Raw genomic sequence first — 23,736 nt, 5'->3', positions numbered from 1 at the left:
AACAACCTATAATCAAACTACATTCCAACCTCTCTTATCCGGACACATTGGGACCAGCACCAATCCGAAAATGATATTGATTGGTGGCAAAAATTCTTAGAGAATTTACCGGCTGAAATGATTGAGGTATACCTCAAACATACCTCGAAAGAAAGAGAATGATTTGATGAAACTAAGTTTTAAAATTAGATCATCGCGACGGGCATGGCAGCTTCGCAAAGTCAGCCATTGTTATACCGACTGTAGGCTAAAACATGATAGATGGCACTGTCAATATTGAGGCCTGGCGCTAGCTAGCAAGACATGTGTTGTTTTTTTTTTTCATGGAAAAAAAGAGAGAATGTGATGAAATGGTTATGCTACGCCCTGATTTACTGGAAATTATCCTGTTGGCCATAAGGTTGTCTCACCTGCAGAGCAGAGTGAGACTATAGGCGCTGATTTTCCGCCGGCGACATGGGAATTTATTTTCATAAAAAATAATGTGGTTGTCAGTCCTTCACGTTTATAATTTCGTGGAGCTCAATAAATCGCTCTCCTTATTTTTTTGAGGATCTCAATTGAGCTCCCCAGAATCGCTCTCCGTGAGGAGCTCAAATCAATTCATTACAATACATGTATGATAAATTGTAGATTTTTCTTAACATTTTATATATATGCAATAGCTGTGTTAGCTATTAATTAATCTGTGGTGAAACTAGGCCTGGGTCACGTCAATACGTTTTCAAGATGTCGTACGCGCTCCTAAAAAAATAAATAAATAATAAAAAAAAAATTGCTAAAATTTCACATTTCACATCTTTAAATCAATGAAATGGCCTTCTTTTTTCAATAATTCCTTGAGATTTCTTTGATTTAGTTGAAAACTATCAGAACAATGAAAACTCTGATTTGAACTTACCTCTGTAAATATTGTAGTCCCACATGCAGACTTCCATGGTGTTGCCATGAAAATCTACATATGGGACTACTCAAAGGTCTGGGTTGTAGGTAGACTATATTGGAAAATATATGTAATAAAAGTGAGTTTGCATAGGATTGAGTTTAGATTGAAATCTCATTTACCCATGTAGACTACTAAATTGAAAAAAAAATATCTTGGCAAGTATGCGTCCAGATAATAGAGAGATCTGGATAAGGGGAGGCTGGATAAGAGAGGTCGGACTGTATTTGAGAGATTTCTCAATATATTAAAATGTAATACAAAAGAACCATATCATTAATAATCTTAATAAATCCAAAACAAGGCTTGGACTTGAGAAAATCTGGAGGAAGTCGTCATTTACCTGAAAGGCAGGAATCCACCCACAATGCAATGCATGATCCAGGAGCGATACCAGGGCACGGAAGGAATTTCTCTTGCGATGTTTTTCGTTCTGCAAGGAGCATCGAACCCATCGGCCATGTTCTTACCCATAATGCCTCCCATAACGGTCAAAGGGAATCCAACTAAAAAAAAGTCAAGTGGAATAAGTGATTCACTCATATGTAATATCTCGTATTGATTATGGAAATGCTTTATTGTTTAAGATCACATCGTATCAACTTGCCAAGCTGCAACGTGCTCAAAATTCTGCTGCTCGGGTCCTCAGTGGAACATCTCGTTTCACCCATATCACTCCAATTCTCAAAAATCTTCACTGGTTACCGGTATCTAAAAGAATAGAATTCAAAATCCTACTCCACACATGGAAAACATTGCATGGTCAGTCTCCTTTATACCTTCAAAATCTAATCTCTGAATACATTCCCGTAAGAAATCTCTGATCCTCTACTAATAAACAGCTAAATGTACAAAGAACGAATTTAACTCTGGGAGAAAAGGCATTCGCCTCATCAGCTCCATCTCTCTGGAATGCTCTTCCACTGACGATCCGATCAGCAGAATCACTTGAAGCATTTAAAAAATACCTAAAATCTTATCTGTTTTCTTCTAATTTTTGTTAAATATTGTTAGCTAATTTCATTTATTCATGCACCCATACATATGCAAATTATTTTATCTGTAATTCCCAATCCCTCTGCGCCTCGGAATAGTTCACTAGATAGATGGCGCATAATAAATGCTGTGTTTATTATTATTTATTATTAATAAAATAAAGGCATGGGAATGAGAGAAAAATAATTCTTTAAACGCTTAGACAGTGAAACCTTTTTTCACACAAGCCTGTCAGATCCTTATTCATAAAGAAAACTGTGCTGCAACCGCAACAGCTACAACGAAGGACTGACAAATCTTGCAGCCTAGCAAGCAAATACAGGTAAATTTTTGTGATTGTGTATAAAGAAAGAACATTTTTCTCATGTATACACACAAATCAGACAAACCTTTATAGTGATCTTATTCATAAAGATATGATTATTTTTACTTTCATTGGCTGAAATCAATTCATTTTAACAGACGTACGCTTCCAAAATATTGTGCACTGAATTCAGTCCCCCAAAATGAGAGTTGCAAAGAGAAAAAAAAGTTTGAAAAACAAAGAAATGCATACAAAAGCCGCAACGCAATAAAATACATACATAAGTTCTTTGTGAACTGATATCTTTTCAAGAAATATTTACACCAAGCCTTCATATTCTGGGAGCTGAATGAATAAAAGCAGTTTAAGCACTGGGTATTTATGATAACACTAGTGTAGTTAATCAATATAAAATAAAATCTAATGATTTTGGAACCATTAACAAACACAAATAACATTGCACACTACCAACGTGCAAATTTGCAGCACTTGAGCAATTTGGCAGCTGAGATCTCACGGTGGGGTCAGCAAGTAATAATCCACTCCATGATATTTTGTTCATGAATGAAAAACTGATCTATATACACTCTATTCATTCTCAGGTATGCTACTGCTATGAATATATGCAATGTAATAACTGTATTATTTTCTATGGAAACCTAATAAATATTTTAATTGCAATAAGAAGCTGATGCCACGACTTTACTTTGCAATAAATATCTTCGAAAAGCAAACCAATCTAATGAATTCAAATGCAGGATAAACAGATTTAGAAACAGTGCCCTCCATACAAATTTTTACTGAAATAAATTGAAAATTCTTAAGACGTTTAATCTACATGATTAGCATATGTGAATTTATTTTAATTACCATTATTTTATCGTGTTTTAACAAGTTTTATTAGAAATACTTTTTATCAATGAATTAAATGCATTATTCTGTTATTTATTCATCTTTATCAATAATTTACTGTGCAAATTTTATGCATGGGAATAATTCTAATTGTATCTGTATTTTGTTTACTATGTATGTTGTAATACCCTGTAAAGCATGTGTAATTCATTTTTTTACTGTGACACATGTCTATTGAATAAAACATTATATGAATGAATGAAACAGAAGATGGGGAAAAAATAACCACGTACAGACAATATTTTCTTTTAACCTTAGGCATCGATACTTCCCACATAACCATATCATAGGAAGTAATTGATATCAAAAGTATGACTTATGAATAAATTAGCATAATTATGTGATATACAGGTGATATTAATTTTTGAAGCAAAACTTACCACATATCCATATCATAGTAATTGATATTAAGAGTATAATTTATGCAAACATTAGTTTATTATTTTTTAAAGCAATACTTACCACATATCCATATCATAGTAATTGATATTAAGAGTATAATTTATGCAAACATTAGTTTATTATTTTTTAAAGCAATACTTACCACATATCCATATCATAGTAATTGATATTAAGAGTATAATTTATGCAAACATTAGTTTATTATTTTTTAAAGCAATACTTACCACATATCCATATCATAAGTAGTAAGAGAACTGTGGTGAATGGTAGGGCCATCGTTGAATCCCAGTACAATGCTACAGAGTTCACTATACTCCAGATAATGAATGATGGAACTGCGCAAAAAATCATATAAAAAAAAAGTATAGATAATCAGTTACTCTTCATCTTCGTATTTATAAAGACATGGTGAGACAATCGCTCCAGGCTTAATTTTGTCAAAGATGTAGGGGTAGAGTTGAGGTTGCAATAGGGTTTTGTGGTAGGTTTAGAGTAGGGTATTGTTATAAATCCAGGGTTGGTCATTCCATTAGTGCATGGAATTTAGAGCAGAGCAATTATCGCCAGAGCAAATGTCATGAAACCAAAGACACTGTCAAACTTATAGGTTAATGTCCAAAAAGAAAACTTTAATAGGAATATCATATTTGACATGATGAGAAAGAGCATGGTAGTTTTATAATAATTGAATATTTAATGAAAAATTATTTTATGAAACATTCATTGTGGATTTTACTGTAATTCTTTGACAGCATAGGTAATCTAACCTAAGCAACTTTTTCTAATAAAAACTGTGTGTGCCTGAGGTATATTGAACATCATTCTTCTTCTAAGTCCACTTGACAGCAAATAAGGCAATTATTGGATACAATCTGACATATATACATCTACCACTAATCTTAACAAAGCATTTGAGGTTATATTCCTTTGCGGGCACTTTTGGAGATTCCTTACGATGGAAAGCGCTATTGGTAACTGATCAGATTTTTGTGTGTGCTAATTTCTAATTAATTTCCAATTGATAACATATCCTTTGAATGATTAAGTGAGTGAATGCCAATGATGTTCTGGTTAGATAGAAACAGCGCAGTTACATTTTGACATTTTACATTGTTGCACTGTTTGTCTGATTTTCCTTCCCTTTCCTTTTGAGGCCTTCATCAATTTCAAGCTCTAAGCTTAAGATGAAGGTCTCCCACATTTCAAAATGTACTTTGTTGATGTATGTATATTTTTTCTGCTAGTTTTTGTAACAATTAAATAAAAATATCAGGTATAAATATATTTTAATTAGATTATTAGATTGTTATGCTAAGAAAAATGATTTCACTTGTATATGATTTTTATTGGAATGTGGAAATAAATAAATCAAATTTCCCCTACGGTGGCCGTACGGCGAGTTGAAAACAGCCGTTTTATTCATTTTTATTCAAACCACCTATATGTAGCTGATACAAAAAATGTTAAAACATCAGTTGTCAACTCTCCATACAGCCGCCTTAGGGAAAATGTGACTGCAACATAAACACCAACTTAATTATGCAAATTATGAAAGTGGCCTGAATATACAGCCTACAGTCCCTGCCACTGACTTGTGTGAACAGGAGGCACCTTTCACTCAGGTTGAAACAAAAAGTTTCATATATGTGCAAGTTGTGTGTGAAGACCCACTTGTTAATAATAGTTTGAAATCAGGGTCTGCGCCTGTTGACTAGAAAACACCAGGGAAATGTAATTGATGCAAAGAACGAAAACAAACTTACCTGAGAACATACTAGCTGTTAGAATTAGATTCCAAACCCAGTTCTCTCCTCCTATTTGTTTGTACATATTACTTGATGTATAGCCCGATACACCTGTGAAAACCAAATTCAAAATCAGAACTTCAGGTAATAGACTTGTGAAAGAATATTGTAATATATACATCCACTGGGACTTTTGTAGTATCATATATGAACACTTTTTAAACATTTTTTTTTCTTCACATCTGTATAAACCCTACCAAGGTAAACAAAATATTGTTGAAATTAACTGAACAAGTTGCCTGTATTGAGGAATAAAGGCCAAATACTTTGTATGGGATATATATAACAAGTGCCCACAATCTTAACTTCAAAGGGTTTCTAATTCTGAAGGGTTTAAATCTTACTCTGGTCTAAAGTTGTGGTTTAACTATGGATAGCCCAGATACACAGTGAACATGATAAATACACAATATAACGACATTTGGCCATTTTGGCTTCACAGATTTACATAGATCATGGCTCATAGTTCACAATAAGGGCAAAGGTATTTATGAAACATATGTACATCACGAAAATCATTACAATGAATATCCCCCATCATGCAACACAGAAGAAATGTAATTCTTCACATCGCCCATTAAAAAATAATATTTGGGGACATAGTAATCAATTTTCATACATAGACAATTGAGTGTCCATGATGTCCTCTCCCATACAGTTGAGGCCAGAAGTTTACATGTACCCAGGAAATTCAAAGAAAAGTTGACACTTGCCAAACATCATAAATTTTTACTGTATCTTATAAAATATTTGTGCTATCATGACAAATTTGATATCAAATAAATGGGTATGTCATCACATTGCCTTGTCATCAGGAGGTGAAAATATCTAGGTGTCATTTTCCCCCTAAAAATCCCCATATTTTAGACAAATTAAAAGTAGAAACTTGACAAAAACATTTCATATTTGTGCTAGTTCCTTCTCAACACAAACATTTCAGATTGCACTTTATTGTTCAGTGGTGATAGAAAATGCAATATTCATCATACATTTCTACATTTATATGACACGATATTTGAAAATAAAGTAACAAACAATATAATACATTTGGCATGAATATTACTTTTTTTCTTCAAAGAAAATTTCACCTGAAATATACTTTAATCCCAATGGCATCCAAATCATGTGAAAGAGCTTAATACGCTCTTTCATTTGATACCAAATTTGTCATGGTAGTAGTTATATTTCTGAAGATAAAGTAAATTCTAAGCTGTTTGGCAAACAAATTTCACTGAATTCCATGGTGTATGTAAACTTTTAGCCTCAACTGCACATTACATTGAAAGATCAACAGATCTTTTAATGTAATTTCATAGACACACTATAAAACCATTTCATTTTTTGTTATAGTCAATGGTTTAAAAAGCATACTAAATTCAATGATGCTCAATCCTCCAGTTGTTATTTTTCTGGAAAAAAGCATTAACGATGACCTTGAATGATAACTACACCTGCTGTTGATAAACCAACAGGTACCTGCAAAAGATATCCAATCCCATGGTTTGCAGATTTCTGTATGGAATAAATTATTAAGGGTATGTACTCACCCAAATAATATGAACAACAAAAAGGGTGTGTATCAAACTAACAGGACTTTTCAACTACATATTTCACCATTTGCCAAAATGTAAATTAAAATGCAAAAATTCAAATGAAATGGAGTCGATTTTTTTATTTGGCCAGTTATATCATTCATACCTATATGTAGCTTCGATGCTTGCACAGAGAAAGATTATAGAGAATTAAGGACAAATAAATTGGTAAGACCAAGTGGTTTTAAGGTTAAAAAAAAGAGAAGAAAAATTAGTAGATCAAACATAAATTGTCACTGTTTCACAAAACTTCCCAAGGTGATTTCAAGAGACAGAATCCTTTTCTAAATGAATGTGTTTAAATACGTTTTTGGAAAAATAAAAGTATATGACTGAATTCAACTGAATACCATGATAGTATAGTATACAAATATTAACTGCGCATGAGAATGACTGTGCAAATGATCATTCTCGTGGTGCTTTTCTTACCTGCCCAAGGCCTTGGCAGAGGGGGTGATGGAAGGGCCGGTATGAAACGCACCGAGGCAGTGATGATTTTCACTGTCATCCTAATACAGAGCAGTCCATATTTGTTATATATACCTCATCGACAATCATACAACGCTATCCCCAATCAATTAAATTTCAGGACCACTAGTGTAACTCATATGATTTAAGTTGTAATTCAAATGAACTGCACTCCTGGGGCTGCTATGCTGCACTGGCACAGTTGGCCAGCCAGTGCGCCGTTGACTGCGCGTACATGACTGACAGCAGAAGCGCAGCCAGTTAGCTGCGTGCATAGAAACACAACTTGCGGCCAGGGGTTACGAGTACTATCAGAGGGTTTGATAGAAGAAATGTACAGTAAGTCAAACACCTGAGACGATGATAGACGGAATAGCACCATGTCACATGATGCACTTTTGACCAATCAGCGATAACAATCTTAGCATGAGGTATATAATATCTTCTAAGAAATTGAGACTGCTAAAGAACTGCATTTTTGTGGCATTACAGACATTTGGCAGTCTATTTTCAACATTTTCTTTAAAGGGGGAGTGAACGAATTGTGTGGACCCTAATTGACTCTGTGTTATAAATAGCTAGTCTAAAGAATATACAATTTGAGATTTTGAGATGATAGTCCTTTTTATTTGCTACTTAGAAACATAATTAGTGTGGTATGAATATATCAAGTGGTGAATTAGTGTGCTATCATTCAAGTGGGTCTATATCAAAAGACTACACAGATCAGAATGCTGCATTATAGTTGAAGAACTGAGGTGGCGCTATGAAGGCGACTTGTTTGTTCATGCTTTCAATCTCGGATTCTGGGGAGCGTTTCACAAAAGGACTTGTCGGACGTTTTATCCGACAAGTCCCGTTATATCCAACAGTTACCATAGTAACGGTGCTTCTCAGCCAATCAAAATCAAGGAAAGTTGTCAGATCCGACAACTTGTTAGACAAAATTGTTGATGAAACGCTCCCAAGACCTCTTGGGCCACTTGTGAAAAAAGAATACAACATAGAACATTTGATCATTAGCCAAATGTCCCAAGAGGGTAGTAGACCAAGCGATGGTTGGACCAAATGGCAAATTAGACTAAATTGCTTTAAACCATCCATTGTCAGCGGCTTTCATCAAATGCATTCAACTTTTCTGTTCATGGACTATTTTATCTAATGTGATGTATAATTAATTTACATCCAGAACTCCTTTACTCAATGTGATTTATTATATTGATTTCTTTGTTAGGTGTAGTTCATGTACTGCATGTATTATTTACTCTTTGTATGTTATTGTATGTAATTGTAAACATGAATATTTTCAGCTATTGGCTATCGATCGTGTGAATCGGAATCATTATCAATTCACCATTTCTTTACTATACTATATCCCTTACTTGAGATGGTTGCATTGAGAGTGTACACAAGAAGAAAAAGAATAGTTTCACTACTAAAATAGTTAATTTATCTTGCTGACGTCTCGCATAGTCAATTTTTCCCAGGGAAAATTGAACCATACTTTTTTTTCGACCCCCCTCCCCCGATTCCAAGCTGTGCAACGACGCGAAGCGCTCACTAGCTGAGCTAGTCATCACCAGTACGTGCTGCATTAATATGCCATGGGAAAATTTCAGCGAGCGCTAGCAAGCTGCACTGAGATGGTATGTACTAATCGAGTGCGCTTGCACTTGCAGAAACTGCCATCTTTTGATCGAGAGTTTTGGATCGCTTTATTCTGCAACTTCATACAGGATAATCAAATTGTGAGAAGCATAACAAGGTGAGTCATTTAAGGTTCGATGTTATCAACGTTAGCCGGCCAGCGCGTTGCAATTTGACTTCAGTGAAAAAGCAGCAGGAACGCAACCGAGCAGACCTCTCAATAACAGGAGTCGGGTTGAAGCCGCGCGCAGCTCCTAGCCAGGAGCTAAATACCTTTAGCTCAGGCGCTAGGTCTATACCATCTGTTTTTTAGCCAGGACGATCTAACGTTTTGGTCCAGATTATCTACACAACAGTTCTCACTTAAAGAAGGGATATAAAACAAATATATCAGGCATTTCCTTCGAAAGCAGAGTGGGAATTATTAATCCTCGGTTGGACTGGCAATATTACTATTTTTCCCTCGGCGCATAGTTCCTCGGGAAAAATAGTAATTGCCAGACCAACCTCGGATAAATATTTCCCACTATACTTTCTCACAGCCTGATATATTTGTATACTATACTATACTTACATGAGGTAAGAGCATACAACAGAATGAAGGCTGTGTTCATTGACCCATGGCGATGTACATTGAACATGCCACACAGAGCCATTAATATAAGACAAGTAGCAAGGGTTAGGAACTGCATTCCAACACCTAGTAAAGACAAGATGATATGGAAAATGATCGTTGTAAATGAATGCAAATTCTAGTATTTGTGAGAAATAAGAAAATGACTTGGGGTAGTTCTAGCTTCAAGAAACAACTACACAAAGATGCTATCATTTTTTTGTTGTCCTTATCAAGATTTAGATTGAAATGATCTTATTCACTGGTACATGCCAGATACTGATTGTCAATTCACTTCCCCTGCAAGCCTTAACATTCTATCGAGTAACAAACATAAAAATCACTATATATCAATATGTATAAATCTGATGAGTTTCAATACTGCAGTCATTGCACGGATTGCTGTGCAGTCGCATACCATAGGTCAAAGGAATCTGTTACACATTGACTTTAAAGTCTCAAAATTTCTCCGAAATCATGAAAAGAATATCAGATATTGCAAGTAAACCAGGTGACAATATGACATTTTTTTTTCCATGTCAGATCATTATCAATGTTTGCTACTAAAACTAGAAAAGATCTACAAACTTGTAAATTTTCTTACTTTCTATGTATAAATTTGGAACGGGTTTGATAAATAGCAGTCTCTCAATAACAATATACTGACCCCCCCCCAACAAGGCAAAATGAATTGAAGATCCATCATTACCAGGCTTTAATTTGCAGCTTATCCCCCAAACTTGATATGATTGTTACCTTCAAGATTAAAATCAGTTCTAAAAACCCCCAGAATTAAAACAAATGTGACTGTGTTACTGAGTCTAATAACCATTTCAAGGGTTGTGTGCCTTTAAATATTTCACACAACAGTAGCTGTTTAGCAATACGCAATTAGTTTATTTATAAGACTTATTATCATCTTCATCATCATGGCCGTCATCATCATCATTACCATCATCATCACCACCACCACCATTAGCATCACCATCATCATCACCAACACCACAACCACCACTACCATCATCATCACCATCACCATACATCATCACCAGTCTCATCATCATCATCATCATCGTCATCATCATCGTCATCATCATCACCATCATCACCATCATGATCACCATTATCACCATCACCATCATCATCATCATCATCACTATCATCATCATCATCATCACCATCACCATCATCGTCATCATCCTCATCATCCTCACCATCATCACCATCATGACATTATCACCATTATCATCATCACCATCATTATCATTATCCTCAAAGCCTCTGTATACCTAATATTGAGCACAGCAGGCTCTTGTATGGAGGGAATCTAAAAACATCTGTGTGCACAATCTTCCAGCCATTTTCTTCCTGGTCTAACTCATCGGCTTCATCATCATCAAGATTGTATCTGGCAAAGTCGTTTTTCAGTACACGCATCTGAAGTGACGGATAAAACACATTGGTGAACAACAGCATTACCAGTTTCAAAATGTCAAATAACCATACAAGATACTGAAAATATCTATGATTAATCCCAATGATCATAGATGAAAATTCTAAATTTAATTTGTAAAAAAATCTACATGGTCGAAACAACATGAGGAACGAAACTCAAATACCATATTAGTCAAAGATGTCACAATTAAGATTAAATAACAGATTTTGAATAAATTGCATTTCTTGTTGGGCAATCTTTTTTTTTCATGGTCATCTTTCAGAGGTTTGGATTGTACAATCATAATATCTAATTGGAAATTAGAAAAAAATTCTACATTTGCTAATACTTTTAAAGATTGATTATGCATTGAGGATCAAACTACACAAAATTACACTCATTTCATAAAGACTTATCATAACAAATGCACAATTTCTCTAATAAATTTACTATCAACCAATCAGATTTGAGAATTTCAGTAGCTTTTAACTGTAATTGTACTTTTTCAATTACAAGTTTTATAAATAGGCACCTGGGTACCATTCAACGAAGCTTGTCCCTTGCCATCATTATTGACAAGTTGCCAATATCTGGTATTTTCCATAGCAATTTGACGGAACAGACAATATAGTCAGCCAGTGCTACTTGAAATAACTACTGCCTGGCAAGTATTAATACGATCATAAAAGTCATGTAAGAATATTCTGAAACAAATGTTGCTAGCTTATAAATACAACCTTACGAAGCCAAATATAGTGGTACAATAAGAATGTAATACTTACCAAAATAATGACCACAAAACCAAGAAGAAGGAATACTAGCACCATGGAATTAATGATAGATAACCAATGTACCTGGGGAGGTAAAACAAACAATTATATATACTTCAAAAGTAAGAAAGGCAGGAGATCTTAAACCTGAATAGAAACCTCAGTTGATAATTAGGTTCGGGTTCTGCTGGGCTACTGCATTAACACCTCATTAAAATGCAAGCGCAAGTACACTGAGCAGATTGCTTGGTTTTGGGAATAAGCTCTAGACATGATGTAATATTTGGTCATTCGTTATTGTAACAGATCTTCATATTAAATCCTGGTCTTAGTAACACAAAGATTAGCGATCGATCGCTAAACGGACTGGCCAATCAAGATTAATGTTACACACGCATTAAAAAAAAATAATACTGACCAGGAACCAATCAGTGGGATTCTTTCATATTTGCAATTCATCGCAAACCTTTGTGTTACAGAGCCCAGAATAAGATATGCATTAGGGCAGCGAGTGATTCCACCATAATGAAAACCAAAATCGTCCCTAAACACTTGCAAAATGGAATGCTTTTGGAGGTCCATCTTTTCTAAAGATGCCCAAAGATCTCCCTAGTAGTATTCAAGAGCATTAAAAAAGAAATCAACACTCTAAAGACATTAAACAAATATATCAGGCTTTGAGAAAGTATAGTGGAATCTTTCATCCAAGGTTGGTCTGGCAATTATATATTTCTTGAGGGGCAAAGCCCCGAGGGAAATATTATACAAATAATGAATGCTTATGAGTGCAATGGACAGAATACTTATTGAGGTGAAAGATGAAATGATCCATTTAACCAGACGTAGCCAAGTTGAATGGATCATTATTTCATCTTTCACCGAGTATTCTGTCCATTGCACAAGTGAAAAACATTCATTATCTAGTTTATATGACACCTAAAAAATTGGGGTTTTTTTCTCAGATGAAATAATTTCGATGCAAAACATGCTCATGCAGTGCGAGTTTGGTATGTTGATTGTTACGTCATTACAACATGCGCACCGCTGGTGCATGAGCTGCAGTCTCGGTGCGCGAGTGCGATGGACAAAATCGTATGGATCCAAAATTGCATGATGAATGGAATCCGAAATTGCACAGTTGATGACGTCATTACACAATGGGCTGAATGAACGATATCAATCAACCAATCAAATCACAATGATCTATCTAGGTGTCATATAAAGTAGTTTTGCCAGTCCAACCGAGGATTAATAATTCCCACTATGCTTTCAAAGGAAACGCCTGATATATTTGTTTTATATCCTACTTTAGATCAAAATCTATGCGCTAAGCTTGCAGAGTCTGGTTACTCGCATTGAATGACCCACTTTTCCCCAATGGAATGCTGATAAGTGCCTGCGCCGATGCATCACGGGACTTTCCCCGGGAGAGACAGCTTGCTGACTGGGAGTTTAGTCAAATATCCAGTTTTAAAAATTACTGATGTCAGAATATTGGTATAGCGAAAAATATATCAAGGTCTGATGTCACGCAACATCATAGTTAGAATGTATTTGGTCACATGATGCTATTTGAACCAATCACTATACAGGATTTAATCTATGTAGGATATAAAAGGAGATATGATTTTACAGCATATCTGATTGGATCATTGCAAAATTATGAAATTTGCTAAATTATGCAATGCTCTCCTTGATGACAGCGTATAAAAAAAATGTGTAATACTGAAATCAATTGTTTCTCAGTGGGTTAACAGTTGGGTAAAACAAACTAACTCCAAGGGTGATATTCTGATAATTAAACTTAGGTTTAAACCGAGTCCAAACTAGAATTCGAGACCCTACTTCTGTGGAAAGCTGGGTTACATACTTCTTCCATACTCATGGCAAAGATCATGTACTAATTAATCATTTAAAATTCACTCTACTTTTCATATTTTCCGATTCTTATAATTTCACGGCACAATCGATTTTGAAAACTGGTTGCCGCTGGATTAGAATGATTTAGAATGAATGGGTTGACAACTGGTATTCAAGAAAAGTTGTCTAAAATTGAACCCAGGATTAACTAAACCATGATGTCAGAATACCAACCCAAGTGCTCAACCCACCTCCAGAGTTCTTGGGAAGAAGCTGTTGTTCTTGACCTGCTTGAGACCTCTATCACTGTACTTCATTTTGGATTCATGCCATGTGACAGCATAGGTGAATTTAATCTGGAGAGGTGGGGAGACATCATCAAGACTCTGGGGCTGCTTGTCTCTCGTTGTCACATTCACAAATATGATCTGAAAGAAAACAGGTCAATGTACACCTCAAGTTTTAATAATGGTAGATTTTATTGTGGCACTAGGCTATTGTTAACAGTTATCCTATCATTGGCAGAAAAAGGGGCTTTTAATAGGAGGAAATTGTAATTTGTAATCAAATTTTCGGCATTACTCCTATGCATTTAAGATCGCATGCTCGGTCTGTAATGAAAATTGTAAGTCAGAAAATTTTTTAACTAGTGGGATTCGAAAATGCTATCTACTGCTTTCTGGTCAGCGATTTTAACGACCACGCTATTCTGGTTCACGGCTAAATATTAAGAAGAAATCTTGCTTTGTCAGAAAGTTTGACAATTAGGACAGAAAATAATACTCTAGATGCTAAAAGCACAAAAATACTGTCAAAACATAATATGTATTTTCTCAAAATGCATATTTTGCACATGTGCCCACTAAGTCTCTTCTTGTGGGAAGCCGCCGATATCTAAGGTAGATGTAGAAATGTTGAGATAAAATCAAAGTTTCTGATCCACATACATGTAACTTCTTAACCTCAGTAGGCTTGTGTTGACAACTGAATGTAATCAGCAATGAAATACAGAAAGAGTATATTGATTACAGAAGACTCTGCCCAAGTCGACCTTCCAAAGGACGAATAGTCACCTAACCCGAGGCACAGTTCGAACCAAAATATGCAAAACACGTGTAAATAACATCTTCTCAGTTGCCGACGTCAAACAGACTTCTTTCATCCCAAGAGATACCATTTAGGCAGAGCCACCTCGACCTCGTCTCACAAAGAGTTACGATCTAAACTATGGAAAGCCAGCAACATCAACATCTAAAATGCATGTTTGTTCCAAATATTTTCTAGGTATGAAGTATATTCATACATTCATCATTCTCTTAAAGATTAAGTGTGATTCTCTTTGTTTACTAGGAAATATAGCAAATTTCCTGTAGAAAAAATTATGATATGGATGGATTTCCATACAATTTAGATTGACTGGATCAATCGTAACTCTTTGGAAGACCGGGCCCTAGTACACTTCACTAGTACTGGATACTGAAACTATAGTGCTAGAATGTTACCTGATCTGCATTGTATTCTATGTGAAAATGATGGTGAACCCACAGGTATATCTTGTGAGTATGGGGTATGAAACCACTCTCTTGGAAGTGACCCACAAAGCCTCGGATGGGTATTTCATCTGGAAGAAAAGAAAACACAAGTCAAGAGTGAAACAAGCAAATTGATGCATAACTGTAAGTGAACAAAATATTAATTTACAGAGTTACAATGAAAAGCTTTTTCTATGCAGTGAAAAGTGGGATATGTTTTTGCTACAGGAAATATTTAATATCTCTACCGTTAGTGATTTATGTAACAATTGGCTATCCATACTTAAACCACGACTTTAAACCCGACTTAGGAATACGGGCCTTTGTGACAGTTCACACATAGGATGGATCAATATATACAAGTACAATGAAGATAGTTTCCTGATATGTAGCCTTTCGGATGCAGTATAACTCACCTACAACAAACTCAAAATAATACAATTCTTCAATGGCCTCTCTAAGCTGCTTCAGATCTGCCTCCGAGAGCTTCATATCACATAGCACCTCGCTATTTGTGTTCTCTGTCATAAACACACACAAAATAAATCATTAGTTGGATGAAATGGGGGTCAATTACATAAAGCCTATTTCATAAACATTGAGGGTGTGCTTTCCCAGACATCTAATAGTGAAGAATGCAAATTTACATATACGCAAAAATGGCGAAATCACACACTTAATTTCTTTTTCATTAAGTTTGCCAGATTTTTACAGGTGCTGAAAAGAGTTCTCATCATTTATGCATGGTTGATCCAAAAAGATTTCTCACGGACGAATCTTTATTTTATTCTGGTAACAACTTAAAGTGACCAAGTTTTGTGAACCACATGGATTTATGCACAAGATATCAAAGTTGGATTTTGCCATTGCTTTTAACGAACATCTTTTGCAAATACTTGTTTATGAGAGTTCTTTGTCCAATGTTCATTACATGGTACAACAGTACAAGACAACAGACACTGTTAGACCTTCAAATTTTCTTAATTTTTTTCACTCAAATTAAACAGCATAAAAAGGCAAATTTTTGTCAAATATTATTTATCTTCCAATGCAAGTTGATTTGTAACATAATATTTATATTTCACTCAATCTCATAATAATTGCAAGAAAAAACATTATTGTCTACAATTCTTCACATACTGAAATCAAATTACGTTATGAATGTAGAAGTGAATATATACCAATGCATTAAATAACATTTTCAAAGATCTTATCACAACATTAAAGTATTTCACTATATAAAAAAAGAATTCAAACCTTTGAATTTTATCTGGTACATAGATTCTGCCATGCGATCACCATCTAAAATCTCTCCAAGTGTAAGACTTTTGGTTTCAACCTGTGTTATAGAGGTGACAAAATTAACTTCACTACAAAATCTATGTTCCTGTTACTGGTAATACAAATCATCAATACAGAGCTTAAAACCTACATGTACTTTTTGTAGCATCGTGAAGATGTGAATAATGAAAACTGCATAACATTACTTTTTAGAAGTACATGAATCCCCAATGCTATGATATGCTACATGTATGACGTAGAAAATGTATTTATTCAGAGTCCACCCTGCCTAGATTGACTACGTGTGAGTCAAATAATTCAAACATTTCCTTTAAGTTGTAGATATTCACATGACAAAGAAATATTTGAAGTAGTGTTGTTATCTAGAAAAAAAATCCCGGTCCGAAACCGTCCCGGCAACTTCAAAATTTCCTTATCGGGATCCCGGCTCGTCCCGAATCCCGAAACGTATCTCCACGCACAAATGCAATCCAAAACTGTGTACCTACATTTCCAGCCTTAAATACAACACTGCGCACTGGCGGTGCACCAGACAGTCAAAGTGTGCATGCCACCACCGCAAATTGTAAACATTCACTCAAAACGTGGGGAAAATAATGATGAGACAGTCAAAGCGTGCCACCACCGCAAACTGTAAACATTGATGACCACTGACATGACCCGAATTATGTTTGAGTCGATCCAGCTGCTGATCTGACAGTCCAATAACACACGTGTCGGTGCCACTGATCTGTGGTCGGTGCGCACGTGGTTGACAGTTATATAAGCAAATTGCGTAATGTCTTGTCAGTGCGCCTGTGGCCCTAGCTAGCCCGGAATATGGATTAACTTTCAGTTTCACTCTCTCTCTCCCTCTCTCGTAACTCTGCCCTGTTATGTCATCTCCTTGATGTTAATATCCTCTCTCTTGATTGATATGTTCTTATCTCACTTTTATTTTTATGACATGGGGATCCAGAGGACACACGTTTCTTTCTCATCATTCTTTATTCTTACATTTAATTTTGTTTATGGATGCAAAATCGGTTTAAAGGTGCAATTTTATAATTTAAGTCGAAATATGTCTAGGAGAAATGATTTGACCGACTAGTTCGCAATTGTTAACATCAAGTCAACACTATCAACCATTGACGGCTGTCGATGACAGATGGTCCCCAATCGTGAACGACCAAGCACTTCCCGTAATCCCCCCTTCTCTCTCTCTCTCTCTCCCGGCTCTAACCAGCTGAAACATGGTGCGCATTCGTCTAGTTGTTATTTGCAAACCTTTTCGCAAAAAATACCCCAACAAATACAATCATCACAAAATTAATGTCGACTTTTTTTAAATGACTAAATTTGCAAATACTCATAGATCATCATCGTCAATTGTTAGTAAATTATTTCATGATAAATTCACTAGTCCATACATATCGTAGCAGATTCAACTCGAAAGTATGGGGTAAATGAATGACTCGGTAAAACGAACTGAGGCGAAAGAGGTCTGCACATGAGACTATACAGTAGACGATTGTTGTCTGCGTAGATCTCTCGGAGCCGTGTGCAAAGCTAGATTGTGTGCATGCTCATGCGATCGACGAGTAGCGTTGTAATTGCGTAATATTTCGAGGTGCATGTGCACACAGCCAGTTGAAACTAAATTGTTCTCTCGTATTTCGTAAGTACAATTACTAATTAGGGAAATATTACAACATGAATTTGGCCATTATTGATTTTATTTTCCTGCCGGGATACGGTCTAAGTTGATTGATCCCGGAACCGTCTCGGGACCGTCTCGGAGCCTCAGACCGCCGGGAATTCATCCCGATCCCGGACCGACTGACAACACTAATTTGAAGTCAAATAAAGTAATATCATATATGTCATTGATCCTCAGATTCACAAAGTTGGAAAGTTCACCTCTGCTCCATATCTACATGTAATACCAGAATTATTGCAAGACAATCTTTCCCTACATAATATTTCTATCAAAAATTAAATTTTACTTTTAAAATATAAAACCATGCTCATATTCTTAAACTAGCAAAAAAGGTTTCATTATTAACAATGCCATGCTCGTTGTTAATAGATGCATTACCAGGAGTTTTCTCAAAAGGCAAAAAGTTGCATGCAATATTTCAGTAATCACTGAATTAGCCAAAATAGTCAAGGAAAGCCTCCTTCTGCGTTGTCAACAATAAGTCAAATAACAAACATGCATTTGCATCTGATGCACAACTATACCATCACCCCCAGTCTAATGGGATGTCGCAAGAAACTTGCGATCAACTGCAAGTCTATTTTCGTTCCTGAAATCAAGCATATGCCGTGCAATTAATTTCAATTTTGCGATTGATTGGTACTCTGCTCCATGAAGCAAGGATGTGTAATCTGATTTGCTAAAGTTAAAAGTGATCATTCAACTGTAAAATGGCAACAGAATATTTGTAATTGATTGCAAATATTTTCTTACAACACCCCTCTAAATGTCTTAAATTAAAAAGCATTCATAATTATGTGGTACCTTTTCTGGTCTGCATACTGGCAGCTGGTAGTAGTGATATGTTTCATGAGGGTTGAAGTACGGTCCAACCTTGTTCACATACAGAGGAACCTGGAGGAAAAGTGTAAAAAATATATAGAGAAAATACATTGGAATTATTTAATTGAATACAATTCTATTACCATGCTAAGTTCTCAGATGCTGCACAAGTTTTAATCACTAAATATCCACTTTCATACCCATCCTTGAAGTTCTGTATTTGCGCAAGATGCCACAGTGCACACTCACAATGTTTTTATGAATGAATTGAAATATTGAAATATGTCTTGGGCCTGCCTGGGGCACGGGCAGCGTGCATGAAGCTAACATACCATACAGACAGTGACGTTATGCTTGATAAACCAATGAGCTATGAGCTTTGGATATTTGGGTCTAGTTCAAACTATTTTGATAAATTCTACTAAATATTTACCTTTTTTACCTTCTTTTTCTCTCATAAAATCGATTCTTATCGCTAATATGGACACTGCGCCTACTCCCCCGCGCTATCGTTTGTAATACGCAATAATTTTAATGCGCGTAAGGTGGTCGGTTTCAAAAGAGGTGGTTGATATTTCATATGTGGCGGTCTCACTATATGATGGTGGTCCTCAAGTCTGTGCACCTAACGATTTGAGTTAAGATTTATAAACATGAATTTCTTTTTATTTCACAAAGTCTTTCCTTTAATAATTTTCCTTATAAATTATCATGAGTAAGTGTACGAAATATCTCATACATATTTGAAAGAAATATAGAATTTTCTTGGAAAAAACTTCGGGCAGTCAATTTCAGATTGAAAAAAAAACGGTACCCCATTCTCGAGGTCGGACATCCGGGGATTTTCACTCACGAAATAACTTCCACCTAGCAACCGATTGCGAAGGTGCAAACAAAGCCGGAACAAGCTGGGCGTGCACACAAAAGTCCATTGACTCAACTGGGTTGAGATATACGTTGAGACGCCACCCCCCGGGGGGGGGGGCACTCGGTATATCATGCATAGTGGGTATGTGCCGCGGAGGGGACCCCCATTTTTACACTCAAATTTCTGTTCCAAGGCATAGCATTTTGTCTTAAGAAAAAGAAAAAAGAAGCCGCTCCAAGGCATAGTATTTTCTTCTTATCGAGAAAAAAGAAGAAAGAAATCTGCTCCAATTTTGGTGAAAAGCGGCCTCAGAGCGCTGTCCGACCATCACCTCTACGTGAGCGCACCCGGGGGAGGCCGAGCTAGCTGCATCATGCATGCATGCCCATACGCATGTAATTACATGCTGGCAGTCCGCTCCAAGGACCCCCGTTTTCACAAACAGTTGTAGTTCCAAGGACCCTCCTTTTTCCAATAAGCCAGCTTGTCTCGCCCGCGGCACACCCCCACCACTTTTTTCGTCGAGTGCCCCCCCCCCCCCGGGACACCCCTCCTACTTTGATAACTATTGTCACCCCCACTTTATAAATGAAATGATCGTGAGCATTTTTTTTATAACCTATATTTTGATAAGAAATACTAGTAACCTGAGAGGGCAGCTTTGGAAACATCGATCGCTTACATGTAGTGTGGACATCTCAAATCGTCGCCCGAGAAAAAATGGCAGCTAAAATTACCACCGTACGAACCAAGTTTGAAAGTCCAACTTTGACTGCGCTAAACTCCTTTTTCTTGTGCTGGATCTTTTAACCTACCGTTGCAGCATTTCAGGGAATTAATGATGATTAATATAAGATGCCACAAGACACCTTCCAACGATGCGAATGATTTCTAGAACCATTTAGGTCATGCAGTGACAGGTGAGTGGCGCAACAGTAAAAACTGCACATGGCAACTCACTGCGCATGGCATTAAAACTTAGAATAAAGCTGGCCATCTTGCCTTGTTCTTGGAACACCTGTACACCTAACGTATTTTCACCATTGTCCAGAAATTGAAATCAAAATGCCGTACAAAACGCAATGAAAATATAATGGAGAAATAGTTCATATCAACGAGTTCCAAAAAACGTACAGGAAACTGCACAGCCAACACGTACATGTACGGTCGCACCCTTTGTTTGCACCTTTGCGATAGCGTTGTTAGGGAAATCATGTGACTGTGACGTCATGTCGACCTCGAGAATGTCTGCGCACCCATTCACTTTGCACACGATTCGGACATTTTGATGAGAAAGGCTGCATTTTGAGGCAGTCACATAAAACTTTTAAAAGGCACAAAATTCATTATTTTTCCAACATTTGGAGTCAGATTTTTTAATGAACATGTCATGTGTAAAGTTTGTGTTCTTTGCGTAGCTTCTTTTATTAGAATCGCGCAGATACGCATGTGCACAGACAAGGGGGACTGCGCAGACTTGAGGGAACTTGCCAATTGCCATACAGTCAGTCTTAAGCAAGTCTTTATTAAGACTTTATTAAACTTAAACTTTAAACTTTCATTAAGAGCATTATTCATTAGATTTGGAATGAACAACTACTGTACATCTCCCAGGGGGGGGGGCACTCAGTATATAATGCATAGTGGGTATGTGCCGCGGAGGGGACCCCCATTTTTAGGCCCAAATTTCCATTCCAAGGCATAGCATTTTTAACTTATTGAGAAAAAAAAACCAAGAAAGCTGCTCCAAGTCATAGCATTTTGTTCTTATCGAGAAAAAAGAAGAAATCCGCTTCAAAGCTTCGCATATTTTTCGTTACGCCGTTCCGGTCGCATTGATCTGCTGCAATTTTGGTGAAAAGCGGCCGCCGAGTGCTGTCCGACCATCGTCTCTGGGCGAGCGCACCCAGGGGAGGCCACGCTAGCTGCATCATGCACGCATACCCGTTCCATAGCATAGGGTGCATACGCACTTACTCACACGCTGGCGATCCGTTACAAGGACCCCCATTTTCACAAAATTGTAGTTCCGAAGCCTGCTCCATGCAAGGCCCCCGTTTTTTGTCTCTCCCACGGCACACCCCTATGGTAGTGGATCGTATTAACGAACACTTTTCATGAATTCGATCATATCAAACACATTATTCCTATGAAATGCACCAAACTTTCACAATACACAAATACCTACAAAATATAAATATGCAGAAATTTTGCCAAAATTGTTTTTCATTTTTACGATATCAGCTTCCAATCGGACCTCTCTTTGCAAGTGAAATATTTTGGTCACTTGAAAAAGGTATCGTATTACCGAACGTGTGTTTTCTATGGGAAAAGTTGGGAAAACATCCAAGTCACTGATGAGCTATTTTGACCATATTTTATTGTTTTGAGGATATAAAGACTTTGAAATTGTATTTTTGATCATTTTTCTATTCCCTTTGGAAGGATGTTGCAAAGCCGAAGGCGAAGGTTTGAGCGTATTTGGTTATTTTCTGACGCATATGATGTGCGCATTCGGTAATACAAGGCCGGTCAGTAATACAATCACTCACTAGGCCTATAGGATCAGTAGAGGCGCACGGCCAATATTGGAGACTGTCTCCAATGTGGGAAATTATCTCCAATATCAGAGACTTTTGTAAAGAATTTGGGTATCCAATTTCAGAGACAGTCTCCAGTTTTGGAGACTAATTTCCTTTGTTTACATTTGCGGCAAAAGGATTACCTTGGCGGCAAATAAAAATGTGATAAGCAGATTCCTCATGACAAATTACCCCTTTTCACCATCTACTTTAAAAATTCACCATCTACTTTTGTTTTGATAAGGATTTTTGTTGTCAATCACACACAAAACAAATGGGCTTATGACCTCAGTGAGACAAAATTTTGGGTGGAAAAAATCATGCTTTTGTTGGTGTCGTTTCTTTTGTCCTTTTGCAAAGCAAGTCTCCAATGTGGGAGATTGTCTCCCCTATTGGAGAGAGTCTCCCATATTGGCCAGGCCATGCGCCTCTACTGCATGGGGGTCGGGTGTCCGGACACTTTATATTATTAAAGCCTTCTTTTTTTTGTATTTGGATTACACTAAAAATATGAATTCAATAGTTGCAATCATCTTCTACTTTGTTCTCTATAATATTTTTTTACATTTTGTACTAAAAATTGATGAAACTTTGCTTGTATTTTTTTCCAAATGACTTTCTAAAATTGATCGGCCAGACACACAACCTGTCCGGACACACAACAACTGGGTACATCTATAGTTCATTGTAGAAGTAGGAATAGGCCTACATTGTAAATGTACATATAATATACCAAACATTAAACGGCCAAATCGTGGTTTTGGGAACCACTCGTAGATTTGTGTACGCGCACTTGTGTATGGTCAGTTCCCCCATGTCTGCGCGGTCTCCCAAGTCTGCGCACCCACGTATCTGCGCGATTCTAGTAAAAGAAGATACGCAACAAGCACAAACTTTACACATGCAATACATAAACAGGTATTCATAAAAAAATCCGAATCAAAATGGTGGAAAAATAATGAATTCTGGGCACTTCATGTGACGGCCTCAAAATGCAGCCTTTCTCATCAAAATCCCTGAATCGTGTGCAAAGTGAATGAGTGCGCAGACATGGGGTACCATTTTTTTTTTCAATCAGAAAATGACTGCCTGAAAGTAATGTTGTAACCCGCATCCGTTGCGGTACGGGTTAACCTGCCGGTATGCCTCTGATCGCGGGTTGCGGGCCGGGCCGAGTTCATTCT

General features: G+C 36.6%; 1 protein-coding gene across 1 annotated transcript in view; it reads right to left on the bottom strand.

Moving 5' to 3' along the window:
• The window catches only part of LOC121416310 (transmembrane 9 superfamily member 1-like), a 29,760-nt gene that overhangs the window by 3,262 nt on the left and 2,762 nt on the right, over window positions 1-23,736 (bottom strand). The window contains exons 2-12 of the mRNA XM_041609863.1: window positions 19,085-19,174; window positions 16,537-16,618; window positions 15,696-15,800; window positions 15,250-15,368; window positions 13,999-14,175; window positions 11,900-11,971; window positions 10,972-11,119; window positions 9,644-9,769; window positions 5,321-5,413; window positions 3,782-3,892; window positions 1,287-1,449 (exon numbers count right to left, since the gene is read on the bottom strand). Coding sequence (XP_041465797.1) covers window positions 1,287-1,449; window positions 3,782-3,892; window positions 5,321-5,413; window positions 9,644-9,769; window positions 10,972-11,119; window positions 11,900-11,971; window positions 13,999-14,175; window positions 15,250-15,368; window positions 15,696-15,800; window positions 16,537-16,618; window positions 19,085-19,174 — 1,286 coding nt within the window. The remainder of the gene's footprint in view (window positions 1-1,286; window positions 1,450-3,781; window positions 3,893-5,320; window positions 5,414-9,643; window positions 9,770-10,971; window positions 11,120-11,899; window positions 11,972-13,998; window positions 14,176-15,249; window positions 15,369-15,695; window positions 15,801-16,536; window positions 16,619-19,084; window positions 19,175-23,736) is intronic.

The sequence above is a fragment of the Lytechinus variegatus genome, chromosome 1 (genome assembly GCF_018143015.1).
Source record: "Lytechinus variegatus isolate NC3 chromosome 1, Lvar_3.0, whole genome shotgun sequence".
NCBI lineage: Eukaryota > Metazoa > Echinodermata > Echinoidea > Temnopleuroida > Toxopneustidae > Lytechinus > Lytechinus variegatus.
This window is presented reverse-complemented; position numbering and strand designations above follow the sequence as displayed.